We start from the raw sequence: 21836 nt of genomic DNA on the forward strand, positions 1-21836 counted from the left end.
ATAAATGTATTGGTTTTGTGATTGGGATTCAGTCTTTATTTTTTAATATCTACATATGTACTTTTTATATACTCATTGATTCTAAGGCCACATATTTCATAATTTAACAACACTAAAATCAGGATGTCCCTTGCCATCACATCTTAAAATTACAGGTGGCAGCTTTTTATTCTCTTGGAGGTTCATAATGGTGTCTTTTAAAACTGATGATCTCGTAGAGTCCACAAAATACATATGTAGGGTCCACTCCTTTTTTACTTACTGGTATTTGACTGAAGAATTTGTGTAGTTCCTCAAATAGGCAATTTTACCAACAAGTCTCAGTATATTTGAGTTGTACTGGATGCAAATAAACTTGCATTTACCCTGGTAAAATGGCCACCCCACATTGCACATGCTTTGCTCTGCACAGTTACTGGTCTTCCTCATCATCTTTGGTTGGGCTTTAGAACAATGCTGACAGTAGAGAGTAGGCAGGGACTATGCAAATATTCCTAAGTAGCTTGTACAAGGCCACCAGACTAGTGAAAGCCTGTTTCTTCTGACTCCTCTATGATTTTTCTTTCTTCCAAACCAATCAGTCTAGAATCCAGAAACAGCAAAAATAAGTTTGGGATGGAAGAGACCATGCTGAGAGTAGAGAATGTAGATCACTACTGACAGAATCTTTATAGTAGGTAAAAATTGGGAATCCAAACGTCCACAGAATAAAATAGCTAAGCACAACATATCACTATAAAATGCATAGACACTGCAAGTGATAAGTATGTAGACAGTGGCTGATACAAATAAGTAAGTATATTTAAAGAGCAGAATATTAATATCTAGGCAGAGAGGACTCTGGGAAGGTAGTGGCTGGTATACATGTCTTAGCTCTTTGATCTCTTCCAATGCCAAGCAGGGGGACAGGCAGGCAGGGCTCAGAAGGAGTCGGAAAGGCTGAGCTCCTGAGAAAATGTGAAGGAGAAGATAAGAGACCTGGAAGATGGACATTTGACGTATAAGTAGCAGGAGTGCTACAAGGAGAAAAAGGCAGAGGAAGGGTGTATCAATCAGGACAGGCTAGTAGAACTAGGTTATAATATAATAACAAAACAGTCCTATAAGCTCAGTAGTTTAATTCAACAACTTTATTTCCCCCCCCCCACACACTACAGTATCCAGTGTAGGTCAAGAGTGTGTGTGTGGGGGGGGGCGGGGGGTGTCTGTTCATTGTTGTTACTCAGGAACCAAGGTGATAGAGGCTTCATCTCACTGCAGCAATGCAAGTAATGTGGGGAATCATGAATTAGTGCTTAATGTGCACTTGGAAGAACATGCATTACTTCTGCTCTCATTTCACTGTCCAAAGCAAATTACAAACCAACCTTTAACTTCAAAGGGAGCAGACAAATGCAGCCCTACTATATAGCTAAAAGGAGGAAAGCTGGAAAAATTTGGTGAATGGCACTCATGGCTTACAACTAGGGGAAATAACTAAGACACATCCAAGCATATTCTGGTAAAATTACTGAATTCTAAGGGTGAAGAGGAAAATGTTTCAGGCCAAAGGAACATATTATTTACAAAGGAAAAAGAATCACACTGGCATCAGATTTCCTATAAGTTGTACCAAGATGCTAGAATGTGATATAATTTAATCTACAGATCACTAAAGGGAAAAAGGAAAGCAACATAGAATCTGATGTGCAGGCAAACTTTCATTCAACATAGTACTGGAAGTCCTAGCCAGAGCAATTATGCAGGAAAAAGAAATAAAACACATTCAAGTCAGAAAGGATAAAGTAAAATATCAAATGGTGTGATATTATTATATAGAAAACCCTAACGACTCCTCCAAAAAACTGTTAGAACTAATAACCAAATTCAGTAAAGTAAATGAACTGTTCAAAAACGAAGTTAAGGAAACAATTCCAACCTCTAGCCAGGCTCACCAAGAAGCAAAGAGAGATGACCCAAATAAACAAAATCAGAAATAAAAGAGGTGAAATAACAACAAACGCCACAGAAATACAAAGGATTGTTAAAAAAATATATATGAACAACTCTATTACAACATACTAGACAACCTGGAGGAAATGGACATGTTCCTAGAAAAATACAACCTTCCAAAACTCAATCAGGAAGAATCTAAAGATCTCAATAGGCCGATAACTATAGAAGAAATTGAAGCAGTCATCAAAAAGCTTCCAGCAAACAAAAGCCCGCGGCCAGACGGCTTCACAGGGGAGTTTTACCAAACATTCAAGGAAGAACTAAAACCTATCCTCCTCAGACTATTCCAAAAATTTCAGGAGGAAGGAACACTTCCAAGCTCGTTCTATGAAGCCAGCAACACCCTAATACCAAACCAGATAAAGACAACACAATGAAAGAGAATTACAGGCCAATATCCCTCATGAACATAGATGCCAAAATCCTCAACAAAATTCTAGCAAATCGGATCCAGCAGTACATCAGAAAGATCATACACCATGACCAAGTAGGATTTATCCCAGGGATGCAAAGATGGTACAATATCTGCAAATCAATAAACGTGATACATCACATAAACAAATTGAAAGATAAAAATCACATAGTCATATCAATTGATGCAGAAAAAGCATTTGACAAAATCCAGCACCCTTTCTTGATAAAAACTCTCAACAAGGTGGGAATAGAAGGATCATACCTCAACATAATAAAAGCTATATATGACAAACCCACAGCCAACATCATACTCAATGGGCAAAAACTAAAACCATTTCCCCTAAGAATAGGAACAAGACAGGGATGCCCACTCTCACTACTCCTGTTCGACATAGTACTGGAAGTACTAGCCATTGCAATCAGACAAGAAGAAGAAATAAAAGGCATCCAAATTGGAAAAGAAGAAGTAAAACTGTCCTTATTCGCAGATGACATGATACTGTACATAGAAAACCCTAAAGACTCCATAAAAAAATTATTAGACTTAATAAATGAATTCGGCAATGTATCAGGATACAAAGTTAATGCCAAGAAATCTATGGCATTTCTATACACCAATAGTGAACTTACAGAAACAGAGACTTAAAAAGCAATCCCATTTATCATCGCACCAAAAAAATTAAGATACCTAGAAATAAACTTAACTGAAGAGGTAAAAGATCTGTACACGGAAAACTACGGGACACTGAAAAAAGAGATAAAGGAAGAAATAAACAGATGGAAGAACATACCGTGTTCATGGATTGGTGTAATCAACATCATTAAAATGTCCATACTACCCAAAGCAATCTATAGATTCAATGCACTCCCCATTAAAATACCAATGGCATATTTCACAGACCTAGAACGAACTTTCGAAAAATTCATCTGGAATAAAAAAAAAAAAAGACCCCAAATAGCCACAGCAATCCTGAGGAAGAAGAACAAAGTAGGTGGGATCTCAATACCAGGTATCAAGCTGTATTACAAAGCCACTGTTCTCAAAACAGCCTGGTACTGGCACAAGAACAGACATATAGACCAATGGAATAGAATAGAGAACCCAGAAATTGGCCCAAACCACTATGCTCAATTAATATTTGACAAAGGAGGCAAGAACATACAATGGAGTCAAGACAGTCTCTTCAATAAATGGTGTTGGGAAAATTGGACAGATACATGCAAAAAATGAAACTAGACCACAAAAATAAACTCAAAATGGATAAAGGACTTAAACATAAGACGGGAAACCATAAAAGTACTAGAAGAATCCAAAGGCAGAGAAATCTCAGACATATGCCGAAGCAATTTCTTCACCAATACCTCTCATAGGGCAATGGAAACTTGAAGAGAAAATAAACAAATGGGACTACATCAAAATAAAAAGCTTTTGTACAGCAAAAGAAACCATCAACAAAACAACAAGATAGCCCACTGCATGGGAGAACATATTTGCCAATGTTATCACCGATAAGGGTTTAATCTCCAACATTTACAGGGAACTCATACTACTTAACATAAGGAAGATAAACAACCCAATCAAAAAATGGACAACAGACCTAAATAGATACTTTTCGAAAGAAGACAGAAGGAAGGCCAAGAGACATATGAAAACATGCTCAAAGTCACTAATCATCCGAGAGATGCAAATCAAAATGACAATGCAGTACCATCTCACACCTGTCAGAATGGCTGTCATCAGCAAATCAACAAACGACAAGTGTTGGCGAAGATGTGGAGAAAAAGGAACCCTCGTGCACTGCTGGTGGGAATGCAGACTGGTGCAGCCACTGTGGAGAACAGTATGGAGTTAACTTAAAAAACTAAAAATGGAACTCCCATTTGACCCAGTGATCCCACTTCTAGGAATATATCCCAAGAAACTAGAAACACCAGTCAGAAAGGATATATGCACCCGTATGTTCATAGCAGTACAATTCACCATAGCTAAGATTTGGAAACAGCCTAAGTGCCCATCAGCAGATGAGTGGATTAAAAAACTGTGGTACATCTACACAATGGAATACTACACTGTGGTAAGAAAGAAGGAATTCTTACCATTTGCAACAGCATGAATGGAACTGGAGAGCATTATGCTAAGTGAAATAAGCCAGTCAGAGAAAGATAAATATCACATGATCTCACTCATTTGTGGAATATAATGAACAACATAAACTGATGAACAAAAACAGATCCAGAGACAGAGAAGCATCAATCAGATCATCAAACCTCAGAGGGAAGGTAGGGGAGGGTGTGGGGGTAAGGGGGAGAGGTCAACCAAAGGACTTGTATGCATGCATATAAGCCTAACCAATGGACACAGATAACAGGGGGGTGAGGGCATGAGTGGGGGCGGGGGGCAATGGAGGGATAAGGACACATATGTAATACCTTAATTGATAAAGAAAAAAAATAAAATTGAAAAAAAAGAAGGAAAAGAAAACAATTTCATTTACAATAACATCAAAAAGAGTGAAATACTTAGGAATAAATTTGACTAAGGAGATGAAAGATCTGTACATTGTAATCTATAAGACATTGAAGTAAATTGAAGACATAAATAAATGGAAAGATGTTCCTGTGTTCATGGATTGGAAGAATTAATATTGTTAGTTGTCCATACTGCCATAAGTGATCTACAGATTCAATGCAATCCCTATTAAAATTCCAGTGGCGTTTTTCACAGAAATAGAAAAAACAATCCTAAAATTCACATGGAACCACAAAAGACCCTAAATAGCTAAAGCATCTTGAAAAAGAATAAAGGTGGAGGCATACTTGCTGAATTCGAACTATGTTACAAAACTGTTGTAATCAAAACAGTATGGTATTGGCATAAAAACAGGCACATAGCTCTGGCCGCTGTGGCTCTGTTGGTTGGAGTGTTGTCCTGTGCACCAAAAGGTCCCAGGTTCCATCCCCCGATGAGGGCATGTGCAGGAGGCAACTGATTGATATTTCTCCTCCTCCTTTCCCTTCCTCTCTACAGAATCCATGAAAAACATCCTCAGGTTAGGATTACAAAATAAAATAAAATCAACACAGACCAGTAGAACAGAACAGAGAGGCCAGAAAAAATTATATATGCTCAATTAATTTTTGACAAGGGCACCAAGAAGACACAATGGGGAAAAGATAATCTCTTCAATAAATGATGTTAGAAAAACTGGATATCTACATACAAAAGAATGAAATTGTACCCTCTAGCTTATACTATACATAAAATCAACTCAAACTGGATTCAAGAGCATAAGATCTGAAACCTCAAAAACTTGTACAATTGAAATTTACTGATATATTAAGCATTCTACCCTCCTCCCCCCAAAAAAGGGGTAACTGTGAAGTGATGGATGTGTTAATTAGCTCAATTGTGGGAATCCTTTCACAATTATACCTATGTCAAGTCATTATGCTGTGCACGTTTTAAAAAGAATTTATTAATTGATTTGTGAGAGAGATAAATTTATTGTTTCATCCATTTGTGTATTTATTGGTTGATTCTTGTATGTGCCCTGACGGGATTGAACCCCCAACCTTGGCATGTCGGGACAACACTCTAACCACCTGAGCTACCCAGCCAGAGCTGCACTTTATTTTTTAATATATTTTATTGATTTTTTTACAGGGATAGAGAGTTAGAAACATCGATGAGAGAGAAACATCGATCAGCTGCCTCTTGCACAACCCCTACTGGGGATGTGCCTGCAACCAAGGTACATGCCCTTGACCGGAATCGAACCTGGGACCCTTGAGTCTGCAGGCCGACACTCTATCCACTGAGCCAAACCGGTTTCGGCCTGAGCTGCACTTTAAATGTATTATAATTTTATTTGTCAACTTTACCTTAACAAAGCTGGAGAGAGAAAAAAGAATCCTATAGTTAGATAAGATATTCATTCAACTGCTTAACTGTCACTCCTTCAGAGGGGCCTTCCCCGACATTAGCTAACTTAACACACATACACATCTCACTATTTGACACTTTCCAGTGTCTTATTATGAAAATTTCAAACATACAAAAAAGTTGAAAGTTTAACTTAGGAATCTTATTTTTTTTAATTATTTTATTATTTATCTGTTTTTTCAACATTTTTTTTCTAATCCTCACCTGAGGGTATTTTTCTATTGATTTTTAGAGAGAGTGGAAGAGAGAGGGAAAGAGAGAAATATCGATGTAAGAGAAACATCAATTGGTTGCCTCCTGCACTTGCCCTGGAGCCTGCAACCAAGGTACATGCCCTTGACCGGAATCAAACCCAGGACCCTTCAGTCCGAAGGCTGATGCTCTATCCACTAAGCCAAACTGGCGAGGGCATGAATCTTATTTTTGATGCATTTCATTTTTAATACAGTAATCACACCATCTAAATGCTTCGTCATGTTTGTCATTAACCACAGTTCAGTATTTGCTTACGCTTTTTTTTCCTGGTTGAGGTACAATTTACAAACATTGAAATCTCAAATATCGATAGTACATTCATTGCATTTTGACAAATGCATGCATATATGTAACCCAAATCCTCTTTGTGATGTAGAACATTCTCATCACCCCAGAAAGTTCTCTCATCCCCTTTTCGCTCTGTCTCTGCCCCAGCTCCTACCTCATAGAGACAGCCATTCTGATTTTTTTCCACCATAGATTAGTTCCCTATTCTAGAGCTTCATATAATTGGAATCATAATATGTGCTCTTTTGTGTCCTTCATTAGCATGTCCTTTTTAAAAAAATACGTTTTAATTTATTTCAATGACAGGGAAGGAGAGGGAGAGATTGACACATTAATGATGAGAGAGAATCATCAATCGGCTGCCTCCTGCATGCCCCCGACTGGGGATCTAACCCGTAACCCGGGCATGTGCCCTGACCAGGAATTGAACCGTGACCTCCTGGTTCATGGGTCGATGCTCAGTCACTGAGCTGTGCCAGCTGGGCAGCATGTTCTTAATAGTCATGGATGTTGTTACATGTATCAGTGCTTTGTTGCTTTTTTATTGCTAAGTAGTGTTCTATTGCATTCCATGGTTATACCACAGTTTGTTTATCCATTCTGTTGACGGACAGTTGGGTGGTTCCAGTTTTTGCCTGTTACGAATAAAGCTGTGTTGGACATGCTTATACATATCTATTTGTAGACATATGTTTTCATTTCTTTGGGGTAAATATTTAGATGAGGAATTGCTGGGGTTAGGTTAGGTGTATATTTTTATAAGGAACTACTAGATCTTTTCCCAAAGTGACTTTTCCGTTTTGTACTTAGTCCAACAAAGTAAAAGTTCCAGTTTCTCCACATTCTCACCAACATTTGATGTTGTAACTCTTTTACATTTTTATTATTTGGCATTTTAATAAACAGATGTATTAGGGCTCTCCAGAGAAACAGAATCGTTTGTAGTGGGGGGTGGAGAGAGAGAGATTATTTATTATAAGGAATTGGCTCATATAATCAAGGAAGCTGAGAAGTCTCATAATCTGCCAGAAATCCCAGGAGAGCCCATTGCCTTTAGTTCCAGTCCGAGTCTGAAGGCTTGAGAACCAGGAGAACTGATGGAAACAGGTGAGCCCCAGGCCCTAGAACAGAAAGAAGTCTGGAGGCTGAGTCCAGGAAAGCAGTGTTGAAAGAGACAGAAGCCAGAACTCCTGGGCCTTTCCCTAGTCCAGAATGTTCTCCAGGAGAGACCAGCCCACACCTCAGCAAATCATAGACGGTGGTTTCCAGAGGGGTAGGAGAGGGGAATGGATACCTCTGCTCTCGGGGACACATCTCTGCAGTAAAAGAAAGGCATCCCGTGTTACTTCTTGCTCTGACATTTGCAATAAGTCCCATTGGATTGAATTCATTTAGTCATGTCTCATTTTACCGACATGAAGCACCACCAGGATGTGAGAGGGACAGATCCAAGCTGGAAACCAGGAACTGGACAGTAGGGATGCATTGTTGGGGGATAGGGCTCTCTGAGCCCCTAGGTGAGAGGAGTCCCCATTCGCCCCCCCTCCCCAGGACAAGAGGTCCTGCCTGGATGGCATGGCTTCATATTCCCTGGTTGCTTTTGATTCTTCTCTGTTTAGGTGATCCCAGAGACACGCAGAACTGGGGCAGCGTTAAAATAGCGCATCAGCATAGAGGGAGGGTCAGGGAGGGAACTGGGGCAACGTGCAGAGCACAGGTCCCAAGAAATCAGGTCTTAAAGGAGAAGGTTGCAGTTTTGCAGAATGAGAAGTAAATGGTCCCCAGAGCACAAGAACTTTAATTTTTATTGCCAGATAAATGTTCAAGGGAATTGGGAGAGTTATAACTTGAGCCAGTTGCTGCTGTCCTGGCAGTAAAACGGGGTCAAGACCCTGCACTGGGTGGCGAAGACAGGTTTGTCACCTCTGTTCCCTGGTCTCTGGTCCCACTGAGGATTCCCTACTTAGGCAGGACACTGTTGAAAGACAGGAAGCAGCTGGGTTCTTCTGGCTGATCAAACTGTCCTCGGCTTTTCTGACTGTATACCCTTGAGCTGGTCTCTTGGTTCACTCCCGTCACTTTGTCGGTGGCAAATTGTAAAGACACAACATGTGCAGGGCACTGCCTCTGAAAGTCCATCAGATGGAAGAGAGGAAGGCAGCTGGTGCCCTGCTGTCTGTTCACCTGGCTTCCAGGGCAGTGGGCAGGGTCTAGTCTCAGATGCAGTTTCGGGGTCTCCTGGGGACTCCACCTGTTGCTTTCTCATGAGGGAAAATCAGGCATCTCCTATCTGCTTCTTGAGTGCCGATGAAGGTCTCAAGAAATGTAACAAAATCATGTCAGTTGGGCGACTTTGCAGGACTGATTTTAATTTGATTTGGACTGTTTTCCAAAATGGCATCAACATTTCCTAGACATCTTAACCTTTAGATAGCTCATGAAGATCACAGAATTTATCATTCCGTAGGGCTGTTGGTGTTGAATCTTGATGGGACAATTATGAGAAAAAATTGGGGCAGTAGAGGGGTAGAATCTATCTTGATCACCAGTGACCTTTCAGGAAAGAAGGTGGGAAAGACATTAGTTTTTTCCCCTTAGCTCTTCAAAGTTTTCCATTTCTCTTACCTGTTGCCTTTTAATTTCCATTTAAAAGGTAATTTGCAAACTCAGCATCTCACAGCCAGTGCTGTAGGCTCCGGGGCCAAGTGGAAAGCAGAACTCGGTCCTTCCATATTAACAGAATTCCCGGGGGGGGGGGGGGGGGGGGCAGGGGGGTGGATTTTTTTTTTAAATTGTTTTAGTTTATGGAATTATCCAGGACTGTGGGTACTTCAGGAGAAATTGGGACTACATGGGAGATTTGAAATTAGTATTTAGTAATACTGGTGCCTGTGGCATTTAGGTTGTTTCTGCTGTATAACCTCCTCTGCTGGTCACACAGCTTGGTGAGGAGGTGCACGCCGGCTGTCAGACTTCCTGGGTGTTGCGTTCAGCTCTGGTTGTCTTGGGCAAGTGACTTTCCTTGATGTCCTCTTCTGCAAAATAGAGTTAATGTTAGTACCCACCTCATACTCTGTCAATGGGAAGACCTGTAAAGCCCAGTGGTTGCCCATAGTAATGACTCAATAAACGTGACCTGTTATTATCATGTGCAAGAGTGGGTTCTGTAGAGGTTAACAGGGACCGTGGTCCACGTTGGCTATAGGAAAGTGCCATAGGAGGTGCTCTGGAAGTTCAAAGAAATCAGAATTGCAAACTGGCCACCCCTCGTACACTGCATGGTCTCGGCCTATGCACCCTATGCTCCATCACCCTATCGGCCCCCAGATCCTTCCCCCAGTCCTCCTGTTCCTTCCTCCTTGTCAAGGGCTGCCACATACATTTAATTAGCTGCTTTTTAGCATGCTTTCAGGTTTCTTATTTCATTGGCTTCTAGCAAGAGTAAGGTAAATGACTATTTTTCATTTTAGGAAACTGAGGTCCAAGGAGGTTAGATTATTGCCAAGGTTTTCAGGCCAGAAAACCCAGGGCATCTTGGCATTTCCCACTTATATAATAGACTTCGAGTTATGTCTTGAGTTATGTCTTACCCCTTTCCTCCCCCACCTCCCCCCCCCATCCAGAGATAGTGATCTAAGTGGCCCTAACCGAGCTTTTGCTGGAATGTAGATCTCTTCCTACTATAGTGGCATGTCCTCCCAATCTAATTCTTTCTTAAAACCCTGTTCTGAGGTATGTCTTCCCAGCACCACCTAGTAATTAGTTCCATTCTGAAACTACCTACCTGGAGATAGCATCAGATCCCTCATGTTAAGGGCTCAGTCCCATAAGACTGCCTCCCCCACTCCTCCTATCAAACACCAATTGCAAGTCCAGGTTGTCATCTGTGCTTCTGACCAACTGGCTGTTAATCAAAGGTTCCCACAATCCCCTCCTCATTTTCATGCCATTTGTTAGAGCAGCTTACAGAACTCAGAGAAACATTTCATTACTAGTCTACCAGTTTGTTATAAAAGGGTGTAACTCAGGAACAGCCAGGTGGAAGAGATATATAGGGCATGGTATGGGGAAAGGGCTCGGAGCTTTCATGCCTTCTTCAGGGGCACCCCTCTCCCTGAATCTCTCCGTGTTCATCAACCTAAAAAGCTCTCTGATCTCTGTCCTTTCGGGCTTCTGTGGAGCCTTCGTTACATGGGCGTAGTTGATTAAATCATTGGCCATTGGTGGTTGAGCTCAATCTCTAGCCCCTCTCCCCTCCTCAAAGTCTATTACATAAGTGGGAGGTCGGGGGGTGGGACTCAAAGTTCCAACCCTCTCATCAGCCGAGGGTTCCCCTGGCAGCCAGCCCCTAGCCTTAGTTTACCAAAAGGCTTTCCAAAAGCCGCCTCATTCACATAAACTCTGGTGTGGTTGAAAAGGGCTTGTTATGATTAATAAGACACTCCTTTCACCTCATGGCTCTGGAGCTATTTCAGGAATTGATGACAACAGACCAAATATTATTGGTCTTAGGATGGATGTTAGAAAAATCTCAAGGGTTTTGGGAGTTCTGTGCCAGAAACAGGACAAAGACCAAACATATATTTATTATGAATCACAGCATCACACCTGTGAACAACTTTCCTCTGATGGAAAGGACTTCAGATAGGGAGCTAAGAATCAGATTCTAGTCTCAGCCCTGCTCCCTCCGTTTGACCTGATGGTCTAGCTGGGGCCTCTTTATCTGTGCAGCTTGGTTTTTCCTGGGACATAAATGATCAGTGACGTTCCCTTGTAGACCTTCTTGTTGGGTGGCTGCTTCCCAGCCCTTTAGCTGTAACTCCTCTCCTTTCCTGCACTCGATGAGTCACATTGGGATTCAGAGATTGGCTAATGCTGTTATTGCGATAACCATGAATCTGTTCTAAGTTACCAGGAAAGTGAAGAATGTCTGAGGTGTAAGGTTTTTTATTAGTAACAAATCACCTTAACACCTACAGTGTCTGTGTCAGGACCTGGTCCAGAGCTCATTGCATCCGTCCTGGCCTGCCCACAGCCCTGGGCCCTCAGCCTGCAGACAAAGTGCTGACTTAGCAAGTTTAAAGTAGACACATCCTGTAGTCACTTAAATTGTTGCAAAATTGGTATTTTGAGTCAGAAAAGAAGGTGAGCCAACCTCTGAAGAAAATGAGACAATCTTTTAGTGGCTTGTCAGTCTGTGGAATGCTATTTGATATAAATATAGGTTTATTTGCAGAGAGCAGGTCCAAGGTTGCCTGAGTAAGGCCACTTGGAGAGGAAAGACACTGGTGAAGGTGTGGAATTCTCCTGTCCTGGAGCAGCTAACAGTCCACACGAACTCCCAGCCTTTTATCTGTTTCATAAGAAATGTCGCTGATAGATATTACCAGCATCTAATAAAATTGTGCATGGAACATTCTAGTTGAAAATTAACAGAAGATCCAAATCTTCACAACAATAGCTTCTTAATAGTATTGAATCTTTTGGTAGAATGGAAAAAAATCCATTGAAAATAATTTCAATAAGTGTAAGATGGGGGAAATTGGAAGTAGTTTCGGTGTTTATAAAAATAGCCCTGGCAATGCTCAGTGGTTAGAGTGTTGGCCCGAGTACTGAAGTGTCTCGGGTTTGATTCCCAGTCAAGAGCACATCCTTTGGTTGCAGGTTTGATCTCCAGACCCAGTTGGGTGTATGTGGGAGGGAACCAACCTATATGTCTCTCACATTGGTGTTTCTCTCTCTCTCTCTCTCTCTCTCTCTCTCTCTCTCTCTCTCACCCCCCCTCATTCCCCCCCACCCCTCCCTTCCACTCTCCTTGAGTGAGGATTAAGAACAAAAATGATTTATAAAAAAATAAATCAAGGGACTATGTTTGCTTCCTGGAGTTCAGCTCAGAAGATTTTCAACTGAAATCTCCAATACCGATAGAATTCTGATGAAACCCCTTGGGTTTATAAACAGTCCACACTTGGGAATAGAACCCTGTGTTTGCGTGGTGTTGTGAAACAGCTGTTACTCTCAGTGGCATATGGCCAAGGCACGCGAGGCATTTGGGAGCACTCTGGCTTGCACACTCAGAGGGCAGCTGCCTAAAGGTGCTCTGAGTAAGGGATGGAGATGCTGATGACAGTAGGAATTCCTCCCACCAGGCACCCAACCAAGAGGTTCGAGGGCTGTGAAGTGGAAGGGTGTTCGATGCTTTGTTGTTCAAAGATGGATTATTTAGTTGCTCTGATTTGATGCCTGCCTATTCTCATTGCCCCTTAGATTCCCTTAGGAAAGGATCTAAAAGAAAATAAAACTCAAATTAGCTGTTGGTGACTTCTGATAAACTTCAATGACGAGCATATGACTGGGAGAGCACAAGTGAAAAAATGGGAGTCAGGGGCTGTGATAAAATAACAAAATTTTGGGTGATTTAATGAAGGAGAAATCAAGTCTAGAATGTATCTAGATTTGAATTCTCCATGTCGACTCTGGCCCCACACGGCCATAGTCACTTAAGAGTATCTACATTTATAATGAATATACTTAGTTTAGAGAAAACATTGCATCCTGTTTTCCTCTTTTTCAGGTTTCAAGTGCCCCATTTGCTCCAAGTCTGTGGCTTCCGATGAGATGGAAATGCACTTTATAATGTGTCTGAGCAAACCTCGCCTCTCCTACAATGGTAAGCACTTGGCTGGGAGCTTCTGAGTGAGGTCTTCCCAACCTCACGTGCCTCTGGGCAGCATTTCCACCCGTCTTCCGGCAGGAATAGTCAGGGGACACCTGACAGTTAGGAAGTCTTACTGCGCCAATCAGAGACGAAGAGCAGTGGGACAAGGAAGGAAGGCCCAGGGATCAGGTCCATGGTACCAGGAAGTCTCTTGGGTCTCTCAGTCCCTCTGTCTTTTCTTCCGACCCCTTGGTTCCTTGGACCTCTGGTTGGGTGATAGAGCTCTGCCCATTCTCACACCTGACAGCAGAGGGTGTGACCTCTCCTTGGGGGACAGGGAGTTTGTGCCAATGGTTCGCATGGAGTGCGTAAGCCCTGACTCTGCACGGCAGAACGGATGCAAGATGTGGACACCCTTAGGGAATTAAAACATTGAGCTGCCACCTGGTCACTCCTGCCATGGAGCCTGCCTCAGAGCTGGGCAGTGAATACACGGGTAGGAAACTGGGCCAGGGATTCCATGAAACCCACATCCCCCTAAGTGGCACCTCTGTGGACGAAAAGAGTGTCAGCATCTGCCTGGTATGCCATGGAATAGGATTTGGAGCCTGGCTGATCTGAGTTCAAAGCCTGCTGCAACCACTTACTGACTATTATCCTAGACAAGTTGCTCAGTTTAGCAGAGCCTAGGTTTTCTGGTCCATAAAATGGGGACATCAATACCTAGTTCATAGGATTTTTGTCAGGATAAAGTAAGATATCCTCCTATATAATAAAAGGCTAAAATGCAAATTGTCCCCTCAACCGGGAGTTCAACCAGGATTTTGACCAGGAGTTCGACCAGGGGGCGGGGCCAGCTAGCCAACTGCCTGCGGCCCTTCCTCTCCCCCCTCCCTGCGCCACCCCCCCCCCAGCCCAATAAGCCTGATGGGAGCAGGCCAGACCCCACCCATGCATGACTTTCTGTACTGTGCCTCTAGTTACATATAAAACCCTTCAGCACAGAGCTGGCACATGGTCAGTGCTCAGGAAGTTACAGCAGCCCCAAAAGAGGTGAGACCATCTTGGGTTTCTTTTTGTCATTTTGTGGAGTGGACTGACTTCTCTTTAGTGCTGCTAGTGGCTCTCTGGTTTTCCATTCTTTTTTTTTTTTTTTTTTTTTAATTGATTTTAGAGAGAAAGGGAGAGAGAGATAGAAACATCAATGATGTGAGAGAATCGTTGATTGACTGTCTCCTGCACGCCCCCTACTGGGGATCGAGTCACAACACGGGCATGTGCCCTGACTGGGGATCAAGACCCTGGTTCATGGGTCTACACTCAACCCCTGAGCCACGCCAGCCGGGCAGTGGATTTCCATTCTTATGTGCTTAGTTTGGGCTTCCAACCATGTTCATTAGAGATTGTGTATTCTAAAAGAGCAAGCACTGGATCTGAGTGGGACGCACCCCAACCCTGGCACTGGGCCCGCCTTCTAGGATTAAAGTCACAGCAGTGCTTAGGAAAAGAGTCCTGTGACCTCTCAGGGAATCTGAGGACTGGACAGGAGGTGAGCCTGGATTGCTTGTCCCCATCCTCATGGTGAAAGTTTCCTGGGTAGACTCTTTACAGACCTGTCCTTGGGCTCCTGCCTCCTCAGATCCCCATGCCCTCCTTCCTCCACCCAGCATTAGCCCAGGGAGGCCTGGTGATTCCAGATTTTTCCTGTGAAATGAACCTGACAAGGCTAACCCACTCACTTCTCCTGAAAACACATCCTAATGTTCTCATCTCTTGTTTACTTGCTCAGCCAAAGGCTCTGGGTGCTTGTGTGCGGGATGGTTACTTGCTGTCTCAGCTATACGCAGTCTGGTAGGAGGCCCAGCCGCAGGAAGGTTCTGGCCCTATCTCTATCCCCAGAGTTTCTCTCCCCTTCATATTCTCCTGGTGTCCAGGAATCCCTTCTTCTCTCCAGCGGGCAGCCGCTCCCTGTCTCTGGGGACTGACGGCTGCAGTGTCTGGATCAGTTGTCACACGCACTCTGGGCTTCGCGGTGGACTTGTCAGTGTGCGTCCCTTGGAGGCTGCTCTAGCTCCTCTTTGTCCTGCTCCTTCTCTCTGCCTGGGACCACGGCGGAGAGGAGTCTTCTCCCCAGCCATGGCCTCAGAAACTGTGTTCGCTTATTTTCCACACTGCACAGAGCCGGCATGAAGACTGCTTTTTGTCCCGTGGGTTGCTGGGAAGAGTTGCTGGAGACACTGCCTGTGTCATAAGAACACAAAGCAGCCTTAGAGTGGGCTCGCCCGAGAGGGCTAGGCTCCTGGTGTCATCAGGGGCGACTTCGCAAAGGCAGCTGTGGAGGGCAGAGTGCTCTTGGGGCCACCTGAGAATGGGGTACCACTGGTCCCATTTGGAGAATGGGGAAGAGGAGGGGCTTGGGCTCTGTCCTGGAGAACTCCCTGCGCAGCCGTGGGGAGGGGTCTCCTTTCCTCCACCTCCACCTCCATAGGAGAGCGGGCTTTGGCAGCCCCATGTGGTCTGAGCACACAGAAGCCACACTCAGAGTCAGAGTCCCCTTAGAGGACGAGGAGGTTGGCCGGCCAGCCTGAGACATCACTGTGTGAGACATCACTGTGGCTGTTCCCATTTTTTCCCTCCTCCTCTAATTGAAAAGCCTCCTCCTCGGGTGTGTGTGTGTGTGCGCGTGCGCACACGCATGCACACGCAAGCTAGAGGCTTTAAGCTCAAGGATCTCCTTTGCAAAAGCCAGTGCTTTACCACGAGAGGGCATGTTGCATGGGTCCTATCAGTGGAATTGGTCATACGGTGATGCAGGTGCTTCAGAAACAGTGGTCTGGCCCCTCTGTGTGCAGTTAGTGTGAAAGGAGGCTTGTGACTGGACTCCTCAGATTGTCTTTCCTTTCTGAAGGCACCTAGACCTTCCAGGTAAGAAGGCGTTGGCCACCTGGGGTTTGTCCATGCCGTGGGGGTCTCCAGGGCTGGCCTAGGTCCTGTTCTTGTTCAGATAAAGCATGGGCCTTTCAGGGTCCACAGGCCAAAGCCCCAGGCAGGACCTCTAGATATTTATTTTGGTTTTGCCAGGAACATATCTAACCCAGGATTTCTTACCATACCAACCTTCCAGCTTCACTTTATCTTTTCTGATTAAAAAAAGTGAGGAGACTTAAAGAGTCTGTGAAGTATAGAACTCTCAGAATCTTTCTGGAAAGGGGGCAGGGGAAGACTTACCCAGTTATAGAGAGAAATGCTATTTTCTTATGAAGATTCACTAGAACACCTGTTCACTGCCCTGGAGGTCTCCCCTCTACACACACACGTACACTTTCTGTAATTGCTGGCACCAGTTGGGGATTTTTAAAGAAAATTTACAGTGGTTATAAAAGATGAAATTTAGTTAACCACCAAAGGAAAAAAAAAGTAGAAACCTCCTAAATGAGGCAGACAGAAAGTAGTATTTTTCTTATTATGAGGGTTGGCCTGAGCAGTAGGTTGGAAGGCCTCCAGTAGCCGCCTGCCAGATTAAAACACACCAAACACTTTAGTAAAGACAAGACTAGTTCAGCTGGTTTGCCCAGTGCTCAAGAGAAATGCAAAGACCTGTAGCCTGTGCTGGGGCAGGTGCTAACCCCTGCTGGAGGGGCAGGGAGGGTGCCAGACCCCACAACACTACACGTTACATCTCTCACGCTCCTCTTCCAGGGCAGCTCGGAACCCAGGACTCCTCGGCAATAAGGAAGGAGTTGGAGAGACCCATTTTTGTGGGTAAATGTGGTCAGCTTGAATGGGACTTTTAACTTCTCTCCCTTTCCAACATCTGTTTGTGGTTCTGAGACTGGGGAATTTGCCCTCAAGAATATGTACTCAAATTTTTACTAACAAATTGCTCAGCTAGCAGAGTGAGCCTCAACATGGGGAACCTGATTTTGCTGTGAACACCTGAGAGTCGGATACAGGGGTGAGGGGAGGCATGACAGATGACTGACTGCCCACTGAAAGCATAGGAGGCCCTGGTTCCAGGACCAGCCAGGGGCTCTTGGCCCTGGGAAAGTCTTGTGTGTGGCAGGTTCCATTGCCATTGGTATTAGGAGAGCTTGGTGGTGCTCAGAGCAGCTTCAGAAGTTTCTCCTTGGCTTTTTTAAAATTTTAAATATGTTTTTATTGATTTTAGAGAGAGAAGGAGAGGTAGAGAGAGAGAGAGACATCAATCAGCTGCCTCCTGCGTGCCCCCTACTGGGGATCGAGCCAACAACCCGGGCATGTGCCCTGACCCAGAATCAAACCGGCAACCGGTGCATGGAACAACATTCAACCAACTGAGCCACACTGGCGAGGGTTCCCCTCAGCTTTCTTTTGGGGGTGCAGACCCCATGCCCTGCTCCTTCAAGATCCTGACTACCCTTCCTCTTATCTGCCAAAGGTCATTGTCCCCAACTTCAGGCCTCTTGAAATACTGAATGTCACACAAGGTTTAAAGGAGAGGGAATTGGGTTCCTCTCAAAGCAGGAATACCTGCTGCTAGTTTACCTCCTGCTGAGCCAGCAGACCTGAGCAAGTGGTGCTTTTTTGGTCCGTGTCTACTGAGGCCCTTTATTTGGAATGGTAATGCCTTTTCTTGGGTCTGGGGAAGCCAGGTCCTGGCCAAGGGTTTGCCTAGCCCAGTAGGGCGCTGCCAGGAGCAGTTGTTAGATGCTGTAGCAGCTGCTGAGTCTGGCTGCAGAGGTGTCTGGCCTGGTGTTCCTCCTGCAGGAGGGAAAGGAGGAAGGTGCTCCCAGCAGCTGCTGATTGGCAGGTCAGGCTGCTGGGTGAGTGAGGAGTGGGGTGGGTGGGAAGGAAGCCAAAGGAGGGGACTGCGTGGGTGGTTGTGGGAGCTTCTGTAAATCGAAACCCTCTGGCCTGAGCTTTAGTGGTTCATTCCTCTGGGGTGTTGCCATTGCAGCCCACCTCACCAAAACAATTGGATCACACCTCACAGTCCCGGGGTATTGGGGTGAGGATGATGGTAGGTAAACTCACTCTGCTAAAAGTCTCCCCTTTGCCCAGAGATTCCGCAGGAATGGAGCTGGCAAGATTTTTTTGTTTTGTTGTTGTTTTGGTTTTTGTTTGTTTTTTTCAGAGACGAAGGGAGAGGGAAAGAGAAATAGAAACGTCAATGATGAGAGATAATCATTGATTGGCTCCTCCTGCATGTCCCCTACTGGGGATCGAACCCAAAACCCAGGCATGTGCCCTTGACTGGAATCGAACCGGAGACCCTTCACTCCGCAGGCCAATGCTCTATCCACTGAACCAAACCAGCCAGGGTGAGCTGGCAGGTCTTGGCGTTGGTGGCACTGCCCCTTCCTGTCCCTCAGGAGACTAGGCCAGCAGCGTGGTGCATGCTGAGAAGCTGTAAGACCAGGCTTTCTGCACCTAGGCTGGAAATGAGGCCAGGGGGTGGAGCCTGTTCTCTGTGTCATTTGCTGGGGTTCTCCCTCTGGCTCCCACCTCCCGTCCTACCAAGGCCTTGCCTGGCATCAGGTACAAGGGGAAACATATTGAACAGTCCCACACTCATCTGCTGGCTGTGAGCTGCACATCAGCCTTCCCTCCTGGCTGCTGGCAGAAATGTATCTGTAGCTGTTTGGGCTTCCCCACCCCCTCCTTGTCACCAGCAGTTCTGGGGTCCCATTTTGGCTCTAGAGAACTTTGCCTACCACTCTGGTTTGGTTCCCTGGTCTGGTTGGAGGGATAGGCATTGGAACCATTTTGCACCACCCCCGGTCAGGCCAAACACACTTCCAGAGCAGTGATGTTGGCCTTGCACAAGATGCGTGGAAGGGGCTTGGGAGGCAGTGAGAGAAAGGCAGAAAGCACAGCTTTGTTCCTGTGTACTCATCAACTGGCATTGGTTGAGCCCCTCCTCGGGACCTGGGGATGCCAAGGGGCATTTGAGTTCATCTGCAGAGCAGCCTCAACTTGTGCCAGGCCCAGTGTCCTTGCTTTGTGCTGTCAGGTCCTCCCACAGTGGGCAGCAGGCTCCCATCTGAGAGGAATCAGTTGATAGCCAAGCTTCCGCTTCCGTCATTTCCCCTTTCCTGCTTGGCTCCCAGAGACATCTGGGGGCCGCTGATTTCCAGGGCCCCAGGGATTGGGACAGGAAGTCTTACTCAACCCACTCAGGCATGTTCCTGCCTTCCACTGTGGGAAGAAGGCTGCTTCCCTGGGCGCTGTGCTGGGTGTGAGCACCGCTGGCTTCCCCATGCAGTCAAGTTCCAAACCCCATCCCAGCAACCTTCAGGCAGCCTTTGGGTTTACAGACAGAGAAAATGACCACAGATTGTCCAGTGGCCAAGCAGCTGAGAGTGGCTGTTCTCCCAGCTCATGTACACAGGAACTGATATATGGAGTTGGTTGTATCTTGGGCTTTTCCCTCAGGCTTCCTGGTGAGGGGCTTTGAGTCACCATAGCCTTCTAGGCCCTGAGGAATCCTCATTTTATAGGCCTCAGATGTTTCTCTTTACACCCAAGTAATCAGAGGGCAGGGACAAACAGCAGTGGAGAAGGGCGCCAACTAGAGGGTCCCCCATCTGCACGACCTTTTGTGAGCCCTGTGACTTAGGCAAGATGTCTGACTTCTGGCTTCAGTATCTTCATAAAGTGAGAACACATGTGCCCTGCCCGGCTCCTAAGATTGTGAGGCTGAAGTGAACACACACAGGAAACCTCAGTATGTCTCACGGACAATGTCCACGAACAATTAAACTCTTAGTAGTGGAGAACTGGTCTTGTTTTAAGCTCTCCTTTCTTCACCTCCATAAACCTGCTCTCTCAGTTTTTCTCCTGTGGCTTTGAGAACTTCTGGGTAACCTTTGCTTACTCCACCTCTTTCACCGGCCTTTCAGATATTAAGGTTGACCTAGGTTTGCATTCTGCCTTCTTTGGGTTTCATTCTAAACTTTCTCCCCAGTTGATCTCTATGCCTCATCTATAACCTGTCACCCACATCTCTCTTCTAAACCCCAGATGGTCAGCCCATACACCAAGAGGTGGCAGGTTCAATTCCTGGTCACCCCATGGCCCAGGAGTCTGCACCTACCATAGCAAACCTCCTGCCGGTCCCAGGTGTTCAGATATTGTTCCCTTTGCCTGGAATATCCTCCCCTGAACAGTCGCCACCCCAGTTAGACATTTTTCATGCCTCTCATACCTGGACCTATATGCATCATAAGACTTCCTAGAAATTGCTGTGCTATTCATTTCCGTTTTCTTGTTCAGCCTCTCCTGCTAGACTCTGAGCTTCTCGCATCCTGAGTTCGTGGCTTATTCACTGAGTCACTAGTGCCCAGAATGTCTTAGAAATCTCGTAGAGGGCTGCTGACTCGCTGCGGTGCTCTTCCTGTCCTGCTCGGCTTTTGCTGGGGCCCATGGAGTGCAGTGGCTTCCTTCCATTCACTCTTTTTTTTTGGGGGGGGGGCAGGGGAGGGGGAGATGGGAGTTTTTTTTTTTAATTGAATTTTACAATTTAATTGCATTTAGAACATTCACAGCATTGGACAACTCCATGTCTATCTAGTTACAAACATTTTCATCACCCCAAAAGGAACCCTCCCGCATGATTCTACTTATATGTGACTAGAGGCCCGGTGCAGGAATTCGTGCACGGGTGGGGTCCTTCTGGGTGGCCTGCAGGGATTGGGCTGAAACCCGCAGTCCAGTCCAATGCCGCCTGTATCTCCTACCTGCCGCTCCCGCTCATCCTGGCCCCACTGTGCCTGCAGCAGGCTCGCGCCCAATCAGTCCCACTCTCTGACATCCCCCAAGGGGTCCCGGATTGAGAGAGGGCGTAGGCCGGGGAGGGACTGTGGAAGGGCCCCAGGGCGTGGCCGGCCCATCTCTCTCAGTCCCAGATCAGCCAGACCCCAGCAGCAAGCTAACTTACTGGTTGGAGCATCTGCCCCCTGGTGGTCAGTGCACATCATAGCAACTAGTCAACCAGTTGACTGTCCGCCCCCTGGTGGTCAGTGCACGTCATAGCAAGCAGTTGAGCAGCATTAGCATATTATGCTTTGATTGGTTGGTTGTTCTGCCATTCGGTCTATTTGCATATTACCCTTTTATTATATAGGACTAGTGGCCCGGTGCATGAAATTTGTGCATGGGGGGGGTGTCCCTCAGCCGGCCTGCACCCTCTCCAATCTGGGACCCCTAGGGGAATGTCCGACTGCCGTTTTGGCCCAATGTCTGTGGGATCAGGCCTAAACCGGCAGTCGGACATCCCTCTCACAATCCGGGACCGCTGGCTCC

The 21836-nt window shown here is 45.5% G+C and overlaps 1 protein-coding gene across 6 annotated transcripts in view; it reads left to right on the plus strand.

The window, feature by feature from the left end:
* ZNRF1 (zinc and ring finger 1) overlaps nt 1–21836 on the plus strand; it is a 103415-nt gene that overhangs the window by 74867 nt on the left and 6712 nt on the right. For all 6 annotated transcript variants that reach the window (XM_079800716.1, XM_079800715.1, XM_079800717.1 and 3 more), the window contains exon 2: nt 13470–13565. In XM_079800716.1, the coding sequence (XP_079656842.1) occupies nt 13470–13565 (96 nt within the window). The remainder of the gene's footprint in view (nt 1–13469; nt 13566–21836) is intronic.

Source organism: Cnephaeus nilssonii (assembly GCF_951640355.1).
Source record: "Cnephaeus nilssonii genome assembly, chromosome: 20".
Classification (NCBI taxonomy): Eukaryota; Metazoa; Chordata; class Mammalia; order Chiroptera; family Vespertilionidae; genus Cnephaeus; species Cnephaeus nilssonii.